Below are 19,546 nucleotides of genomic sequence, written 5' to 3' on the forward strand. Positions count from 1 at the left end.
AAAGAACAGTTAAAGGCACAAGAGTAGACCAAAGCACTTTTTCTGGTCAGGTGGCAATCCCAATGGAAAGAGGGCGTTTGCAAGGGCAAGAGAGCCCAATGCTCAGGGGGATAGGTCGTTTAGACCAGTCTTCAAGCATGCGTCGCCTTGGTTGGATTTACTGGACACTTGGGAAGTTAATGTTAGCAGGACATGTGATACAGTGAGAACCATCAGGGGAAAAATAAATCCTAAATATAAATATGTCCTCTGGCATATTGTTTTATTATGCATTTTACATGTGTATTTACCTTGAAAATCTTTGTGGCAAAATATTGCTCAGGGCTAGGAAAATACCACAGAGGTAAATGCCTGCAAGAGTTGATCCAAAGTCAAGGCAGTTTCCTTTCCCAGATAATACATTGCTGACTGTTTCTTAAGATGTCTACCCTTAGTCATGAACACAGTAACTTTGTAGCTGAACCCTAAGGAAAGCATGGTAGCCAAACACTGCAATATATTGTTAGCATTTCAGCTGTGGATCACTTTTAATTTTGGGGCCACAAAATGGTACTCCTTATTATCATCTTCAGAGAATGCTGAAGTCATTTCTTATTCCTTATGCCTTGAGGAGTCCCATGATATTTTTATTAATGGCCAACATGCTGTTATTTGTTAATTATAGGCCTTCAAGTAAATGAAGCGTTTTGAAGTTTGGAGAAGTAAATGTTTATTGTTAACATTTTACAGAGGGGGAACTGAGGCTGAGAAGTGATTGTACCTATCCGCAATTTAAAAGGAGCCTGCCTAGCATGTTATCTATTAAGCCAATGGGTTACCATCCACATATTGTGGAACTTCAATCCTCACCCTTTCAAGGTTCTAAGCAGCAAAAAAAAAAAAAAAAAGAGGTTTATTGAGCTCCTAGCAGACCACCCCATATGACTGGTGGGCTGCGTTCCACTCAGTAGACAGGCAAGTCTGAATTGAAAATTTCAAGTAACTGGATTTGAATTAATTTTATGCATCTAAGTCCCAGTATATTTACCCACTAGATGATTCAAAGAATATACATGGGCATTCCTGAAGTACCATTTTTGGTACCTAAATTAATTGCAGAGTGTGATATGGTCTAGAAACGTCAAAAAATGGACCAAAATGCTTATCTATGTAAACAACACTCTTATGTGGCCTTTGTGAATGTTAGATGATGAGAAAAATATTCTGGCTGTTATAAAAACCAATTATGATCCAGTTAATTAATTGTACATGTGTTTATGAAGGCAAATCTAAATTGGAAAAAACTTTACCAATTCACCTAACTCTTTTTCAGCTGGCTACCCATTTCCCAGTAAAGAGCACTCTAATCTAATCTGTCACTGCTGCTGTCTCAGGGAGGAGAGGGAAAAAGTCCTTAACTAGAACTATTGTTGTTGAGGAGACTCCATCCGACCCCTTGTTCCCCCATAAGAGTTTCCATGTCACTGCTGACATTGCTCTGAAAAGCAGGGTGGTGGTGTATTGTGAGCCGCATACAGTAAATCTCTCAACAGAGATGTGAAGCTGACAGTGATCTTTTGGTTGGCATACAGTTCCTAATAATTTGATCCCAATTGGATGAAAGATGTTGCAGTTAGAAATGTTTCTCACTGAAACCAGTGGAAACAGAAACAGTTATCGCAATAAAAATGAACCTTTTTGACATAAATGCTTTTGAAACAGGCATTAATTTGAAAACAAAGCAAAAAAAATTACCCCTGGCTCAGACATAAAATAACTACGTTGCACTTATGATAGAAGGTCCAAAATGAGCTAAAACCAAGCAATTACAACAAGTAAAGATGCCATCCAAAGAGAAACACAATAATTTGAGACAAACATACTTTGGATTCTCGATAAAGGAGAAGAAAGCCAGTATGGAAGTCCCCACTTCAGACTTAGAAACCCCAATTGATCAAGGCACAGCAAATAATGCAAGAAAGATTTCACTTGACAGGACTGGATCCTGATATAGATGGCCTCAGAAAGTTAATGTGAATATTCATCTCATCCTATATCAAACATAGTGAAAGCAGTGCCTCCTTTCATTGATTACCATGCCACTTTTGGGGCTTTCCCAGCCAGTGCTCTGCTGCAGTTGTCATATAGTTTAAACATTAGCCATTTATGCCAAAAAGTAGCTTGCCTCCTCAGCATTAAACAGAAACTTCTCAGAAAACTTGTTCATTTATTTTAATTAACATCCCAGGAACCACTTGACAGTGCTTTGAGGGACCATAGTTTAAGAATCAGATAACTTGCATTTCTTGATTTGACTCTCACAAAGCAGCGGTAGAAAGAACACTGTTTAACGATCTTCGTTTTCTTTGTTATGGGAGGGGGAGGGTAAATGCAGATGTGAGATGCTTTACCTCTTTTTTAATATATAAACTGTAAAATCTCAGTCTCCATGGACTGATGTAATGTTCAGTGTATAATGTATGCTTTTCCATCATTTTCTCAGGGGTGGGGATTGGCCAAGCTTCCTGAATAAATCTAGCCAACTGTTGGGAAGTAGTCCAAGGTGTCTCTGTGTGTGGAAATCAGATAATGCTCAGACACATGATTTAAATATAGGCTAATTAAATTCCCTTACAACTGATCACTTGCTTTTCTTTTAATTTGTATTGGTTGCTTTGTGACCTCAGCAGTGTTATTAAAGTCTCTTCCCATTTCCCACAGGGTTGAACTGGCTTTGCTTAACAGATCCTGAAAAGTGATCACATCTTTTTCAGGCTTAATAGTTAAAACAAATCTACTTACACCCATAGTCCTAAACGCATTGCACAGTATCCCCATAACAGTATCCACTTATTCCCACATAATAGGATCAAGGTGTTAGAAGATTTGTTATTTCTCTTGGTACCTGGCTCAGTTCAGCTGTGAAAGTACAGCTGCAGCATCAGTGGCACCGAAAACATATGAGGGAATGGTTTGCAATATATTCCCTTTTCTCCCCAGAGGCGTAATCCTGCTAAGGATACTTTCAAATGTCAGTGATGCAGCTAGCTTGCACAGAATGGAAAGCTGCTGTGGATTTAAATTCAGAACCTCTTAGGGCTCATACAGTTCTTCCACAGGACACAGCAGTGGTCTTCAACCTCCCTAAGACCTTTAACCATTAAATTCAAAACATGAGACAGGAAGTGACATGACATTAGTCATGTGACAGGAAGAAGAATCCTGATTTTACTAAAAATAAACCCTCTCCATCACTCAACTTGTTTTCTTTCTGGTCCTTTCAGCTTCCTTGCTAAAGGATGAAGGAGTTGTGGCACTCTTGCTCCCTGAACATGTATATTACTAACAACAACAATGGGGGCTTGTGACATAGGAGGTGGTGTACTGGATTCACTGTGGTATGGAAGCAACTTCATGATTTGCATTCCCCTCAACCCCTATTTGCATTCCCCTCAACCCCTATAGAGCATAATGCGTGATCTAAGGTCCACATGCATGTACTTGGTTTCACCCACCAGTGACTGATCACATGGGTAAAGCCTTCAATCATAAGTAGGTTGTCCACATCACACATGATGGTTTTATGGGTAGTAGTTGTGAGGGAGCAAAATTGACTACAGACCCAATACCTTACACCTGAAGACTTACAACTTTTGCAACATAGTGCCTAGAATATTTGTGCTGAAGCCCTGTGTGAACTGATATGAAATTGCTTGCCAATTGAATTCCATTATATAATCCCCACTCCCCTATGTAAAGCAAACATTCATTTTGAAATTTTGCCTGATAGATGTATACAAGCCTGCAGAACTTCAAGCTGAATACAATCCACCTGTTATTGAAGTCCCAAACAGGACGTGAACAGGAAATATCTCAAGTTCGTGCTGGACTATCATGGCTATCATTGCTGGTGGTCATGAATTTAGTTTCTAGAGGTCTATATTAAAGAGGCCTGATGTGCTGACAGAATTTTGCACCTAAGGCACTTCAGCAAAGCAAGTCATATGCATTACAATCCCAGAAGCTGGCACCCATCACAGCTTCCTAACATGGAGCAAAAACTAAAAACAAAGCCACATGTGAATTACATGTGAACTAATATAGTACGCTGCTAGTAATATGTGAAATTCTCAGCCATCGAGATTGATGACAGAATTCAGGGGTAGGCTGGAGACATTTGAAAGGATAGTATAACTATTATTGTTGGTTTACAGGCTAGGACTACTGCTTCTGTGGTCACTCCAGGTACAAACATGGATCTAAAACAGAAGCAAGGATTCCTGCTCCCCCAAATGTGATAAAAACAAGTTGTGAGGTGATTATGAAGGGTGAAATGTGAAAGATACAGAAAAGGTTAAGCACCCACTCTGCTGACAACCACCCTTTCCAAATAGTAGTTTGAAAAAACTGATTTTCAATTTTCCAAAAATGGCTGTATAGCACGTAGGTCTAGCCACAGTTGGCTGATTTTTTAGCTAGTGAAGTTTCAAAAATATGATGAGCAAGATTTTAAATGATTCCTCGGGAACGTACAGCAAAGTTCTTCTTTTCCCTCAGGGAAGAGGCTTGTCTTAAAAATAATGCTAAAGGAGTGAAACCTGGCAAGCTTGCTCTCAAAACACTGGTTCCCTTAGCAGATGTGGATCCAAGGGACACAATGCTCGTTTAAAGCCGGAAAAGATCATTATGATCTCTTTTGCATTTCAGTTTTAAAAGAGCTTCACTTCCTCCATCCCCCTTTAATTATTTTCCACAAAGGTCTAATGCTGAAAGAGGTAGTAGATGTCTGGACTGGAAGACTTCATGGCACAGGTGTTATGTATGTATTTGTTTGTTATTTTTCTGAATGTTCCCCCATGTTTTAAAAAAAACACCTTCCTGCATGTGAAAAGCAAATGGATTAGTGATTACATCTTTCCCCCTTTATAATATACAGAGAGCTTTAAAAAAGAAGATTTGGGTTTCATATCCCAATTTTCACTACCTGGAGGAATCTCAAAGAGGCTTACAATGGCCTTCCCTTTCTTCTCCCAACTACCAACCTAATAGGTAGGTAGGGCTGAGAGAGCTCTGAGAACTGTGACTAGCCCAAGGTCACCCAATTAGCTGTATGTAGAGGAGTGGGGAATAAAACCTGGTTCTCCAGATTAGAGGCCTACACTCTTAACCACTACACTGTGCTGGCTTAAAGGAAGTGTACCTAGAATAAGATGAACATCTAGAAAAGGAACCACCTCCAGAATCAAGAATTCTGTGACCTAATGTGTCTTCAGTACTGCTAACCTTTCTAGGAAATAAATATCCACAGTGGGTAATATGGTAATATCCATCGCAGACTGCAAGCCATGGCATTGCACAGGTCAGGAAAACTTCCCACGGTGCAGGGAAATATGCCAGTTTCAACCCTCTTCCACCTTTAAAAAAATGCCACAGGGCAATATCAGACAAATAACATCTCTGGCTGATTCCTTATAGTATTGTATGGCTTTTCTGAACAGGTTGTAATGAAAATGAGACAGATCATCTGGACAGAGACCAGCAGCCTTACCCTCCATCTCAGAAGACCAAGCGTATGCGCACTTCTTTTAAACACCACCAGCTCCGTACCATGAAGTCCTACTTTGCCATTAACCACAACCCAGATGCCAAGGACCTCAAACAGCTTGCCCAGAAAACAGGCCTAACCAAGAGAGTTCTGCAGGTAAGAGGTCTCCATTACAATTTTTTCCCAAACCCTCTTCCCCACCTAAATTAGCCACCCTTATTTCAAGGTTTGGTATCTCCCTAGTGCTAGCTTAATAAATTTTGTCCCCAAGCAGATATTTATAGAGAGAGTTAAGGCATTTGGACTGCATGATCTAAATGCACAAAAGTAATTCTGAAAAGGGGTATGAGTCTATAGCTTCTGGGGTTGAAGGAGTATCCCACTCTGACAGAAACTACCTTCTCCTCTGATCAGGGTGGAAGATCTGTAACTTTGATGTGATTTAAGCAGTAACTTTTAACTGTCCCTTGAAGGCAACTGAACTGTTAGCACTGAGCACCCTGGCATGCTGTAAATATAATCTTTTGCTTTTCCCTGTTACACGAAGCACATGCTTTAGCTTTCTTAGTTTTCAGTTGCTGAAATTTACCATAGTTGGATACAAGTAATACAGAAGATCCTCCCTTTAAATTACAATAAGGGATGCATTTCTTGACTGGTAACTCCACGTAATATTTCTATTGCTGGTCTGGACTGCTGTAGGCAGGGATGGAATGTAGAAAACCTCCTCCATAGAAAAACATTGTCAACATCCATAAAACTAGTGATTGTATAGGGTAGAGAGAGAAAAGGTTCTGACTTTTCCCTGATATACTAGTTTTGACCATGGAAAGAGTGTATTTGTTTGCTTGTTTACACGGGAAGCATTTGAACATATGACTTCCCCATCTGCTATCTGCAAGCCAGCAACAGATACATCACATAGAATTCCTGGTCATTTGTTCGGCATATAAGATTGGATTCTTGCGCTAGGTTTATATGTGTATTTAAAAACATTATATCAAGCTATATTTACATGCAGAGCATATTTTTGGAGTGAATGCCAGTGAACGTTGGATTATTTTCAAGGCTGTGAGAAATCTCATATTTCATCACTGGGTGACATTCCAAAGTACTGGTCATCATGTAAATATGATAGAAAATCACTTTCCTATTACAATGCAAGATTCAGACCTCAGGTACTACAGCAAATCACATCTTAACATGACCTGCAGTTTTTAATGTATCGTATGCCAGATCTATAGAAGTCAGCAAAAATGAATAGCAGAGGCTTAAGTGAAATTAATTTCTTGGATTATGTACAAAGGAATGTGACCAAAATCAAAGAGATTACCAGCATGGAGTTGAAATCCCCTCTCTGCTATCCATGTAAGAAAACAGGAGATGATGTTCTTCCTCCTGCATTTTCTCCTAACAGTTTAAAATGTTGAGGTAAATTTACAATCCCAAACACAAGACTCAGTCCACCCACCTTTACTAAAATGCTGTGGAAAATATTTTTTAAAAACACGGTGAGTTAGCATATCAAAGCAGATATTTTCTAGAAAGACTGGGTAAACAGAATTTTTCAAATCTGTCTCTAGCATTATTTCATCATGGGCTCCAGAAATGCGTTTAACAGCTATAGATTTAGGTGTAGCATATGAATAGTAGAAAATAAAAAGTGAAAGGAAATTGCTCAATGATCGTGGTTTTAATGCTATGCTCACAAGAATCTTGGAGTTCCTTGGAGAGTTAGCAGGATTTCTTAATCGGAAGTTTAGTAATCATGGAAAGAAACTTCCCCAAGAGGTCATTTGCCCAGCACTATAGATAGATCTCCCCCCATAATGTGCAGCTGAAGGAAGGTATAGCAGAGAACTCTTAGTTCTCGTAGGAAAGCAATGAGATCCAGTAAGCCTGGCAGCATTCTGTGTGAATGGAACATGCCCCAGAATCATCTCAATGTATTGGGTTTCCACCATACCGCATCAAGCATGCTACGGCAAACAAGGTAGCGAGGAAAGAGTTCTCTGAGGGTCTGAAAACCCCCGGTGTAAATGACTTGTTCCCGCCCACCCCAAATCTTACAATTAAAAAAAAATGCATTAAAGCAAAACAAGAAAAAGAATCAGTCAAAACAAAGACAAACATTGGTAAAGAAATCAACTGGGATTGGTTTGCAGGTTTGGTTCCAAAACGCAAGAGCCAAATTCAGAAGGAACCTTTTGCGACAGGAGAATGGGGGTGTTGATAAAGCTGATGGCACGTCACTTCCGGCACCGCCCTCAGCAGACAGCGGCGCTCTCACTCCACCCGGCACTGCGACCACTTTAACAGACCTGACCAATCCCACTATCACTGTAGTGTCATCAGTGACCTCTAACTTGGACAGCCACGATTCCGGAAGCCCCTCACAAACTACCTTAACAAACCTTTTCTAACATTTGACTTTTAAAAAGCAAATTCTTACTCTTTTCTTCTTTCTTCATTATTATTATTATATTATTATTAATATTATTTGCAAGATTTTTTTAAAACAAACAAACCCACAAATTATTTGGGAAAAACCAACTTGGTGTGTAGCATTTGCAGCCACTTGGCAAATGAGTTTGCAGTAACCTAACTCTATTATAAAGTTACATGCTCTGTCTATAAATTGTATTCAGACATTTTTTTTAGAAAAATTCATTGCCTAATTAAAGGGAGTTTTGAATCGTTCTATTAAGTGCCTCTTAAAATTGTATGTTCCTTATTTCCAGAATCTTGAAAAAAGATTGGTTACTATGGAAGTTGGAGAATTGTGTTTCCAAACAAAGCCACAGGTTTCCTCAAACTGTTGGCACCTTAATCTTAAAGATGATATACTTGTAAGCAAGTCCCATTGAGCAAGGCTGGAGGTTATTTTGGTGCCTGAAATGGAAAATGCATACAGTGCCAATCTCCAGCAGTTGGGGGGAAGAAACCCTGACAATTTGGCACTCCAACATCTGCCACATGAGGTAGCTGCCTCTTTTTATCCCATAATAGTGCTGGCCCTGTCATTAAGTCCAATGGAACTTCTTTGTAAATTTGCAGCCTTAAAGGCCACTTTAAATGTTACTGTTTTCATTTACAGAAGTACATGCAGGGCACTCCTGTGATGAAAACTGTGATGCCAGAAACACCTTTCTTTATCAGCTTGCCAAGTCAGTGTGATTCATGTGGCTGCTGGGTTCATGGCAATTCCTTTGTTCTATAGACCACAAGTGGTTTCCTGCTTTTGAGAAGTGAATCTGTGACTCATTTGCAACCAGCAAAATTAATGAGATTTGCACATCACTACCACACCATGTTGTGGTTTGGTTGACATACCAAATTGGTACCCACTTGTTGGGGTAAATGAGAATGTGAGCTGTGTGCTGCTCATACAGAGTCACACCAGACCATTGAAAGAAGCAACCACCACAGAACTAGACACTATATGTATCATGGTCAGTATAAATGACTTCACAAAGGTCTATAGCAGGATGGATGCAGGTAACCACTTACTAGGAGCCATGATACAACCATACAATGCCAAGGCGTATGCTCTCACTCAGAGGTAATTTGCAACCTCTGCAGAGTTACTCCAAGCCATCATTGATTCCAATGGATTTAGACTGCAGTAACTCTACATAGGATTGCACAGCCAGTCATCTATTTCACCCTGTCAAATAGTAAGATGGATTTTATAGTAATTTGCCACAGTGTGCTGGTAATCACTTAGGGTTATGGTTATCTAAATCACCATGAATGAAGTAAAGCTTGAGGAGCAGGACTTTCCTGACTCCTATTTCCTGCGGCCTACCCCTACAATTCTGCCCTTGGGGGGTATAGGGACCCTCAGGAATAGCATGGGGCAAAGTGGGGGACTGCAGAAGACAGGGACAATCAGCAAAAGTCATGCCTCCCTCCTCCATCCATGGAAGTGGCATAAATGCTGTTATACCAACAGAATGGTACCTTTGGGTCCAACCTTGAATAAGCCTTTTGTATTATCCTGTCAGTTAATGAAGATGATGTTACCATATGTAAGACATGACTTTATGCACACACATTGTAATTCAGCCAGAGCCTATGTGGAAACAAACTGTATGTATATAGGTTCTACAGGTGTAGTTAGGGAATCAGTTTATTGTAGAGCCTAAACACATTGGGTCTTCGTAGCCCAGGCTAAGCAGAGTTGGCCATTATTTGCATGGGAGTCTGCCAAGGAATAGCAGGGTCCTGACACAAAGCCAGACAATGGCAGACCACCTCTGAACACCTCCTGCCTCGATAACTCTATGGAGTCACGATAAGTCAGCTGTGACTTGAGGGTCTTTTTACTACCAAACACACAGTGCCTATGCATATACAGTTTACACACATAGGCTCTTGCAGACGTTTATGGTGACTGTGCATGTGAATGGGGTGACCTTTTCCCTTCCCGATGCACAGAGACTATACTCACATGAAATGTGTATACCATTTCTACACTCAGTTCTTTGAGGATAACAGGCTTCAGCCATGTTCAATCCACTCCAGTATGTACTGAAAGACTGTACAAAACTTACATCAAAATTTCTAATTTTCACACTGTATTAGAGCTCTTAGAATTGTTCCCTATTTTAACTTCTATAGATATATTAAACATTGGCAACATTTTTATTCATATACAATTGCATTGTTTTGGGGCTGAGATTTACTCTCATTAAGCCTCGTATGAATGAAAGAAGAGAACAAACTGATGAGAGCCCTAGATATGTAGACTCCAAATCCAAGAAATGAGCCAGCCGGTCCCTGTCTTTGAGATCCTACAGACAGTGGTAGATAAGTAACTGCACAGGGATAATTAACTGGTGGCCTGAAGACTGAGCCCCAAAATCCCACTGACACTGCTAAATAAGTTTTCCCCAGAAAGAAAGGCAAAACGAGTGTGTGTGGCTCAGAGAGAGAGAGAGAGAGAGAGAGACAGAGAGACAGAGAGAGAGAGAGATCAATTGCATCTCTCTTTCGACTCAGACCCAGTGCATGCACTCCACTCATGAAGTTCCACTGCTAGATGGCACCCAACTTTATTAAATACTTTGACTACTTGTCAAGATGCCAGTCTGTATCTGTTGTGGCTGGAAGACTATAATCCAGAAAACCAGGCAGTCCTTAAAAAAGGGAAGTTAGTCATTCCTCCTCTTTCACTGACTAGGCACTGATCCCAAGGCCACGATTTTGTGGACATCTATTTGGGTGGAAGTGCCACTGACCCCAGTGAGCCTTACTTCTAAAAAAAACAAGCAAAGGATCCTTTGCTGCCTTATATACTATTCCGCTGATTTCAGTGGAAGTAACTTTCAACTAATAGACAAAATCCAAGCTTAGGTAAGCACCAAAACCTATTTCACCCTGTCAAATAGTAAACTGGATCAGAGTGAAATCAAGAGTCCAGTAGCACCTTTAAGAACAACAAAGATTTATTCAGGGTATGAGCTTTCAAGTGCAAGCACCCTTCGTCAGACTATGATGGTCATGTAAGAAGATCATAGTCTGACGAAGAGTGCTTGCACTCGAAAGCTCACACCCTGAATAAATCTTTGTTGTTCTTAAAGGTGCTACTGGACTCTGATTTTATTGTGCTACTTCAGACCAACACGGCTACCCATCTGAATCCATGATTTCAGTGCGTGAGTTCAACACACACTGAACTCTTGTCACTGAAATACAAAGATATCTGCAGTGCTTAAATTTCTAATGTGGAACGGGAAGAGCTTGTATCATCTTTGTCAGTTTGAAGATCTTGTTAACAGTACACTTACTTGTTAACGTTAGGGTTAAAATGTTTACAGTCCTGTACATACTTCTGCTGGATTAATTACTCTGAAATTAATGAGCAAATGACATGGGGGCTGTAGCTAAATAGTTGGAGGTTAAACCACTGAAACCTTTCCAGTTTTGTTTCCCATTATGAGTACAGCCCAGCAAAAGTGAAGCACTGTAAGTGTCACTGAGATGGCTGGAGAACATCCTAAAACAAAAATTAGAGTCATTAAAAATTATGAACACAATTCTATCTTTAAAATATGAATACTAATGTCTCCTACGAAAGTTATGACGTTTTAAATAATTTTCAGGGTAGATGGAAATAAGAAAAATATGATTTCTTAAGAAGTTTAAAAGCCCATTCTAGTGTTTCTTATTCATTGGTGTTTTTAAAGCATACTTTAGATTTTCTATGAGATGGTACCTAGCATTTTAAGGCATAAACTTCAAAATGGATAATCCAGCAAAATGAGTTCTGATTAGATCAGCAAGCCTATTTATGCGCACCAACCTGAGAACAAATCCAATTAAAGTGATCATGGCTTACTTCTATGTGAACATGCAGAGGATTGGATTGAAAGTGCCACTGAAACTGGAGCCGCATATATTAATCATAACTAAAGGCCAACCTGCACATGATGTTTGACTATGAGTCATGTCAAGGTTCTACTGACCTGACTTGCATTCTCTGCAGCCAGATGACAGCTGTGGGAAAACTCATTTGCCAGTATGGATTGGGAGTGTGACATAGGTAAAAAGGGCTTCTGCCTTCCCACTGTGTCATTTCCCCCACTCAAAGTGGCCCCAGGGCATTATTTGCTCCCTTTAGGGTCACACATACATGGCCTTCAATAGGACAACCTTCATGACAAACATTTGCTGGATTATTTCCTTTAGTTCATAATATGTGGGTGTATGTATTTACACATTTGTAATAATGCAAATAAACACAAACACATATGCTGCCCAAAATCTATCACAGAGATAAGGAAAGGTAATTGAAATTAGCTTATCTCACTAAATTCCATAGATTTTCTGGTTTTAAATGTTTCAGTACAAAGGAAATAAATTAGAAAAGAAATCTTACAAATTGTGAATTTAAAACTGAAAAACTTTGAAGCCGCTAAACTCAGAAGCCTTGTGGGTGCATTGCTGATCGAAATATCTTTCCTAGTTTACACTTGCAAGTGTTTGGTTTATTTTTTAAAAAAAATTATTTAAGCTTAAAGTCTGAATGGTCTGGGCAGTGGTGAATGTTCATTTGTATCCTTTATTATGAAAAACACTAATTAGATGTGGGAGACCCTCCAAAACCAAACAGAAATCTGTTAAAAATCTGTTTGGATGGATCATTAGGAATAACTTTTGCACAAATACTTTTCATTTGAGCCTCTCCCCTTATATTCCCTCAATCAAATAGTTTTCTTTTCAAATTTTTATTTTTTAGTAGACCAAGTGATTAGGAAATTATTTTGTTTTTTTCTCTACTAATGTATGGATGCATACTGACAGTTCACTGCCCATATTAAAGTGCATTATTGTAACTTTTGCTCAGGGTTTTAAAAAATTAGCACAGAAAAGTAGCTTATTTAAAAAAAAGGAAGAAATGTTAACACTGTAACAGAGGAAAATGTGTCTTTGTCATTATATATTTAGCGAGTGTGGTCATCATCTTCTAGGATGCTTAAGGCTGCTGACCTAAAGCATATTTAAATGGAAGTAAGTTCAATTGACAAGAATGGAATTTACTTCTAAGCTGATACATTTAGGATTGAGGTGCCAACCTTGAACTTCTCCTGTTTCTATTACCTTATGGGCATTTACCACTAACCAGACCAAACAACCTTGGAAAGGCTCAGATCTTTATTAATACACTTTTACAGGTACAAAAAAAAATCGATACTTATAAATTTTGTTCTTTGACAGAACAACTATATGGTACTATAGATCTACTTTATTAAGTAGACTAATTATAACTCAGTTCTGCAATGTGCCTTATGCTATAACTTGGGAGTAAGCTTGTGGAAAAAATCAGGATATATATGTGTTGTTTGTTAAATTAACTGTTTCAAGCCCTTTTGACACCTCACTAGTTTTGTACTGTTTTACCTCTTATTTCTGAAACTCTTTTTATGGTGTATCCTGGTAGAGGGGACAAACATGTCATAGAAAGCAGTTGTGCACTCTTTCGGATATAGTTGATAAATTCAATAATCTTATATATTGAACTTCGTGTTTATAGTACAGTTAAGTGGTCTAGCAAACTTGTCCATGTTTCTTTGTTTTATTGAGAAATGCATTGTATAGAAACTATTTCCCCTAAATATTTATGGACCAAACAATTGTGATATATCCTATTAAATTTGTGTGAATAAACCATTTTGAATTGAAGGAGTTTTATTTACCATCCATTTTCTTAAAAAAATAGTCTGTGGAAGTGTGTTGCTTTTACTGTATGGGTGAATGAGTGATGATGGACACAGTCATGGGAATTTTATCAATATTTTAAAATAGAAATACTTTCTAGACTTCCCTATAAAGTACATATACATGATGCAATTTAAGATTTGTGTTTTTTTTTTAAATGAAAAGTAATGCCCCAATGATTTGATACTAACCTGTTTTAGGCTACAATCCTAACTTATAGTGGCTCTGAATAACAGTTACACTTATGTTCCATTGAAATGAATGAGATAAGTTAATTGTCACTAATTTAAACTTCACTGATTTCAGTGGGACTAAGTGCAACTAATTTTAGGTGGACGGGCCAATTACTTGGGAAGTTAAGTTTCCCTGAAAATCATTGGGACCCACTTCCAAATCATACGGGGCACCATCAAGAATGTTGGCTCAAATAAAATGCCATTGAAATTGGTGGATTATAAATTATTCTCATCTCTGTATAATTTCATCTTTTCCTTTGGATTTAGTCCAAACTAGCTGTTGTTGGATTGTGCCCATGTGTGTTTTGGATCAGGGTGCCATGTTTCTTCCAAAAACAAAAACAAAACCCCAGATAGTTAGGAGCTCAAGTAATTGCATGAAAATTATAACAAATAATTATGATGAATGCATCAAGATTTAGTTGCTAGGTATACTGAACACAAACTAAAAGTACAGACCCCTAAAAGCCAGGTTGCTCTGTAGTTTAATAAATTGTCACTATGATTTCTTTCAGGGAGAACAAATCTTGGGGCATTACAGCCAAACATCCCGACGTTTGAAAATTCCCTAAAGTATTAAAAGAAGGGGAAAGTTTGATCGGAAATCCACTGCAGTGAAGACAAAGACAATATTAGGTTATGATAAACCATACATTTAAAATTTATTGAGCCAAAAATAATTTTAAAAAATAGACTCAATGTCATTACCTGAATGTTAACACATGTTATTTGATGGTGTCTAACTTAAAATCCGAAGGCTGTGTATGACATCAGAGCAACCTGGCAGTACTACCCAGTCCTATTTGAGAAGATTCTTCCATTTCTTTTAAAGAACCACACACATATGTCAAGCAAAAATACCTGTAAAATAAGATCCCAAAACTGCATTCATTCCACTTGCTTGCCAATGTGTATTAGTCATATATGTTCAATGACATTTTTGTAAATTCAGAGGGGAGAATTCTCACTCATTCAAGATAATAGGGATCAAGATTAGTATTATTTGTTTCTGACTTAAAAATAAAATTAAAGCAATCTGCATGCACTTTTTCATCTGTCACCTAGAGTGTACTTTTTCTGTATGATGCATTTCGCTTTGATGTTTCTTGTACAGTAGTTTCATTAATAAACATTTTACTTGATGCAAACCTACTAAACACACACATAACTGTTGAACTTAATTTAATTATTTTGACAAAATGAGTGCATCCCCCATCAATGTTTTATATAGCAAATGAAAAGAAAGAGGTTGTTGCACAACGTAAAGTGATTTCCTTGTTAACTTTTCCTGCCCTCCCCCTTCTCTTTTTCTTTATCTTTATTTTGTCAATACTTGACAAAGATAATGAATGGCCATCAAGAATGAAAGGCATGATCCAGCCAAATTTCAACTTACGTTCCCTCCACTGAAATAAATGGGGCACCCAAAATTATCAACTGAACCTAGTTGTTTTAAAGAAAAATTTAAACAGCAAAAAAATAAAAATAGAAATTAGGATCCAGAAGAACGGCCAGAAACCAAACAAGCACAAAATGTTTTGCAACTATTACAGTACCCCTGGTGCTGTTGGTCAAATACAATGTTTTAGGTGCCAGTACATCTGGATGTTTTGTTTTTGCATTCCTGAAAAAATACCTTATTCAAGATTTTAGGAAGGCTAAAGCAGTACAGCACAATACTATTAATGGATTTAGCTTAATGGTCCCTAATACGTTTACATACTCACTATGCAATGAGCAAAATTATTTAACAGTTTTGTTAAAAAATAATCCTTGAAGACCTGACTTGTGCACCATTCAATCCACAGCTGAATTTCAGCTACCAAGGATCAATGTAATTACTACTTCAGACATGAAGCCTTGTAATTGTTAAAAATCTTACTTGTGGAAGATTTTGAAGAACTCTGTTCCTCTTAAGCTGTATATCCAAAGCATATGTTAATTTGTTTTAGGCTTGCCAAAAAAGAAAAAAAAACCCTTTTCATTTAAAATGAAATTTTATTATATACAAAAGAACCCTATGTAAACAATGTAACTTCTATGAATACCGGCTAACATTAAAATATTTCGCTTATGTGTATATATTGAGCATTTTGAATGTTTTCTTAAACTCCTAGTTTTCTGAACAGGGAAAAAGAAAAGAAAACCATTCCTTAACAACATAGCACCAAATTAACACAGACGTTACTTGAGCAATGTTTTGGACCCTGGGAACAAGGCTGTATCTGTTTGCAATAAAAGTTCTCTTTTACTGGTGTTCATTATGGGTCAAATTGTTTAAAGAATTGCTTTACAACGTGTTATAAATGTTCTGTCAAAAAGTTACTATAGAGAGCTTAATGAAAATAGGTAGAATTAAAAATGTAAGTATATTGTTCAATTCTTCATTTATCTTTGGATCTGATTTTTTAAAACAAAATGGATGTTATTTTTACAATATTGTTGCACAAGTCTGAGTCCACTGAATAGCAAGTCCTTGAGATGGATCTTTACTTTGCATGTTTTCCATATGTTGTTCTCTGTATTTTAGAAGAAGCATGTCCATTGATGAGTATGAATCATCTCATGTGTGAACAGAAAGTGCTGTTGCTTGTAAATGGCGGCGGGGGGGGGGGGATTTCCTACAACTTCTTTTGTGTGTGACACTTCGAACCCCTTCCAGCTTTGAGAGGAGGCTTTCTGAGTGGAACAGGGGAGGGGCTGCTCCTTGGAAGGGGACTTTAAAACCACAAGCAGGGCAGGCAGTCACATCAGTTTAGATCTAAACCTAAACAAATAATAGTAATGGGTCTTCATGCATAATGGATCTTCATGCAACGGATACATAACCGCCAATATAATGGATGGGACATGTGAGTCAGCAATATGTCGCTTTAGAAACATCAGCCCAATTCCTATTTGAAATCAATCTAATAATTTTGTCTATTAGTTTTAAGGAGCATATATTTCTTGATATTGACATGCCCTTAGCCCTTGGGTTAAAATTCTCAGACATAGCTTCCTTCCCACATTTCATGCAGGTCGGAGAAAGTATTCCATTCTATGGGCAACTAAAATTATAACATGTAGAAGAAGCACAAGGAGGAATGAAATTGGAATATGAATAATTTGTTCTCTCTGTCTTTGGAGCACACAAGGACAAATGGAGGAGACCCTTTTTAGAAACACAAAAATTAAGCACTGCTAAGCCTCCTTACTTTACTGTGCTCCATTTTTTTCAGCATTTTTCTCCCCGCCTGGAGAAAACTGCTTCAAGTACTAGAAACAGAACAGGATTTAACTCCCCTGACCCCTGCATTCTGGTTTTGTTCAACACCATGCAACTCTTTTCTTGAAACCAGAATAATTGCCTCTCTTTTATACCTACCAGTATGAACAGAAAAGGGAGAAAATAACTTGTAGTGGCTTATGTGAAATGACAGACACTGAGCAATCTCAGATCCTGAATCAACAGTTTTCTCTCACATTGAGAGGTCTCCTCATCAGTACGCTCTCATCTAGTGGCCTAGTGTATGTGTTGATTGGGGGTAGGAGGAACTTTAGCTTCTCCCTATGATCGGCTCAAGTTCAGACTTTTTTTGAGAATATTGTATATACCAAATTTAAAAAAGGAAACACATTTCAATTTCCTTATCAATCTGCTGGGCAAGTATGCTGTCTATTCCCAAGGGGACAAAGTCTGTCTGTCTTACCAGTCTTTGAAGACAGCCAGCCAGTACAAACAAAGCATTTTTATGTGCTCCATGACAGGAAGGGAACTGCTGCTGCTTACCTATCATGGAGTGGGAAAAGCTAAGGCTTTTGGGCCTCTCATCCTTTCATCTGCCCCACATCTCCCCTTGTGCATATAAGCAAAATCTCTCTACTGTGTGCCTGGCGTGTGTACAGCTCCAGACAATGGAATATAACCGAGACTCCTGGGTCTATAGAATTAGTAAGGAGTAGTAGTAATAACCAAAACACAAACTGGGATGACCTTGCTCAGAAGGAACACTCGCTGTTGTCATCCCTATCAAAGGCATATCCATGGATTAAAGGTCACTCTGTCATCTTGCTGCCCCAGTATTTTCTGTTGCCCAGAAACCAGGTAATGTAGAACTAGAAGAACCACCAGGGTCCAAGTTTTTCACCTTTTCCTAATTGCCAGAAATTTAGCTTGGATGTGGGCCATTTTTACAACTTATGAATGGACATGGGCTGTATCAGTTCCTGACTAATGGATTATTAAGCACGTTCCTAATAAAAGTGAATATAATTTTTGTTTTATTATTATTATTTATAATTTTAAAGAACTTTACAGGAGGCAGCAAAACAGAGGATTAATGCTACAAAGAAGAGTGTTGTTTTTTGTTCTACTTAGTTTTTCTCTCTCAAGAAGAAAAGTTGGTTTTTATATGCCACTTTTCTCTACCAGAAGGAGTCTCAAAGTGACTTATAGTCATCTTCCCTTTCCTCTCCCCAAAACAGACACCTTCTGTGAGGTTAGTGAGCCTGAGAGAGCCCTGATATTACTGCTCAGTTAGAACAGCTTTATCAGTGCTGTGGCGAGCCCAAGGTCACCCAGCTGGCTGCATGTAGGGGAACGGGGAATCAAATCCAGTTTGCCAGATTAGAAGTCGGCGCTCCTAACCACTACACCAAACTGGCTCTCAAAAGGATAAATGAAAGCTTACATAGTTTTATTTTCAAACAGTGTTCCTAAGAATACTGGGATCTCTCAGAAACTTATTAGGGATTAGCAACTGAAAAGTCTACAATGAACAAACCTCTCTGAGAACAATTGTATTTGCATCTGCCAATCTTGTTAAAGGCATGTGCTGGATACTTTAAAAGACATATTTTAGGCACATGCATCAGAATAAGGCAGTATACTAGAGAGGAGGTAGAATATTTCCATTTCAGGTTGGAGTGTGGGGCTGCTACACACATCTCCCTACAAGTAAAACAAACAAAAGGCATAAACAACTCCCCACCCCAACCCTTAGCATGTCAGAAAGAAATATTTTACTCTAGTTATTCCCTATTGGGCAAATTTTAAGTTGAGAGAAGGTTGAATTTGTTGATGTTTTTTAAAAAAAGAGTATTAGCCAGTGTGCTGTAAGAACTGAGTGTACACTCCAGAGCTGCTTCAACATAGATGTTTTGTTTTGACTTACTATAGTATAGTTTCAGGAACATCCTCTTTTTGTTATGCTTCTGTATTTTCCTCTAATTTGCTATAAGTGTTCCCAAACATGGTTTGGTGTGATCTTTTGCGAAAGAGCCAAGTAAAACCACCCATGCATACCATGTGGATTGGAAGCTGCACATTTTGCTGCTTCTGGCCACATTGGCTCCATTTTTCTTGCCTCAATCCCCAGTGACCACCACTACTCTTGCCCACTGGACCACCAGAGGGCTTTTTCTGAGGCTTTAAAAAATCAATAATGGACATCAAAAATTATTAGAAAGTCCTCTAATGTAATGGGGTACTGTGGAAAGTAAAGTATGGGGAAACTAGCATATAGATGCTTCAGTGTCTGAATGCCATTGTAACAGAAAGAGCACAAAAAACATCAACATG

General features: G+C 38.3%; 1 protein-coding gene across 4 annotated transcripts in view; it reads left to right on the forward strand.

Moving 5' to 3' along the window:
• The window catches only part of LHX9 (LIM homeobox 9), a 30,780-nt gene extending 14,717 nt beyond the window's left edge, over positions 1–16,063 (forward strand). For 2 of the 4 annotated variants that reach the window (XM_077332753.1, XM_077332752.1), the window contains exons 4-5: positions 5,478–5,680; positions 7,690–13,711. In XM_077332753.1, coding sequence (XP_077188868.1) covers positions 5,478–5,680; positions 7,690–7,947 — 461 coding nt within the window. In that variant the 3' untranslated portion in view covers positions 7,948–13,711. Of the gene's footprint in view, positions 1–5,477; positions 5,681–7,689; positions 13,712–14,498 lie in introns of those variants that run through there. The other 2 variants (XM_077332755.1, XM_077332754.1) reach the window with 1 other exon arrangement.
• The last annotated feature ends 3,483 nt before the right edge of the window (positions 16,064–19,546 follow it).

This window comes from Paroedura picta, chromosome 4 (genome assembly GCF_049243985.1).
Source record: "Paroedura picta isolate Pp20150507F chromosome 4, Ppicta_v3.0, whole genome shotgun sequence".
Classification (NCBI taxonomy): Eukaryota; Metazoa; Chordata; class Lepidosauria; order Squamata; family Gekkonidae; genus Paroedura; species Paroedura picta.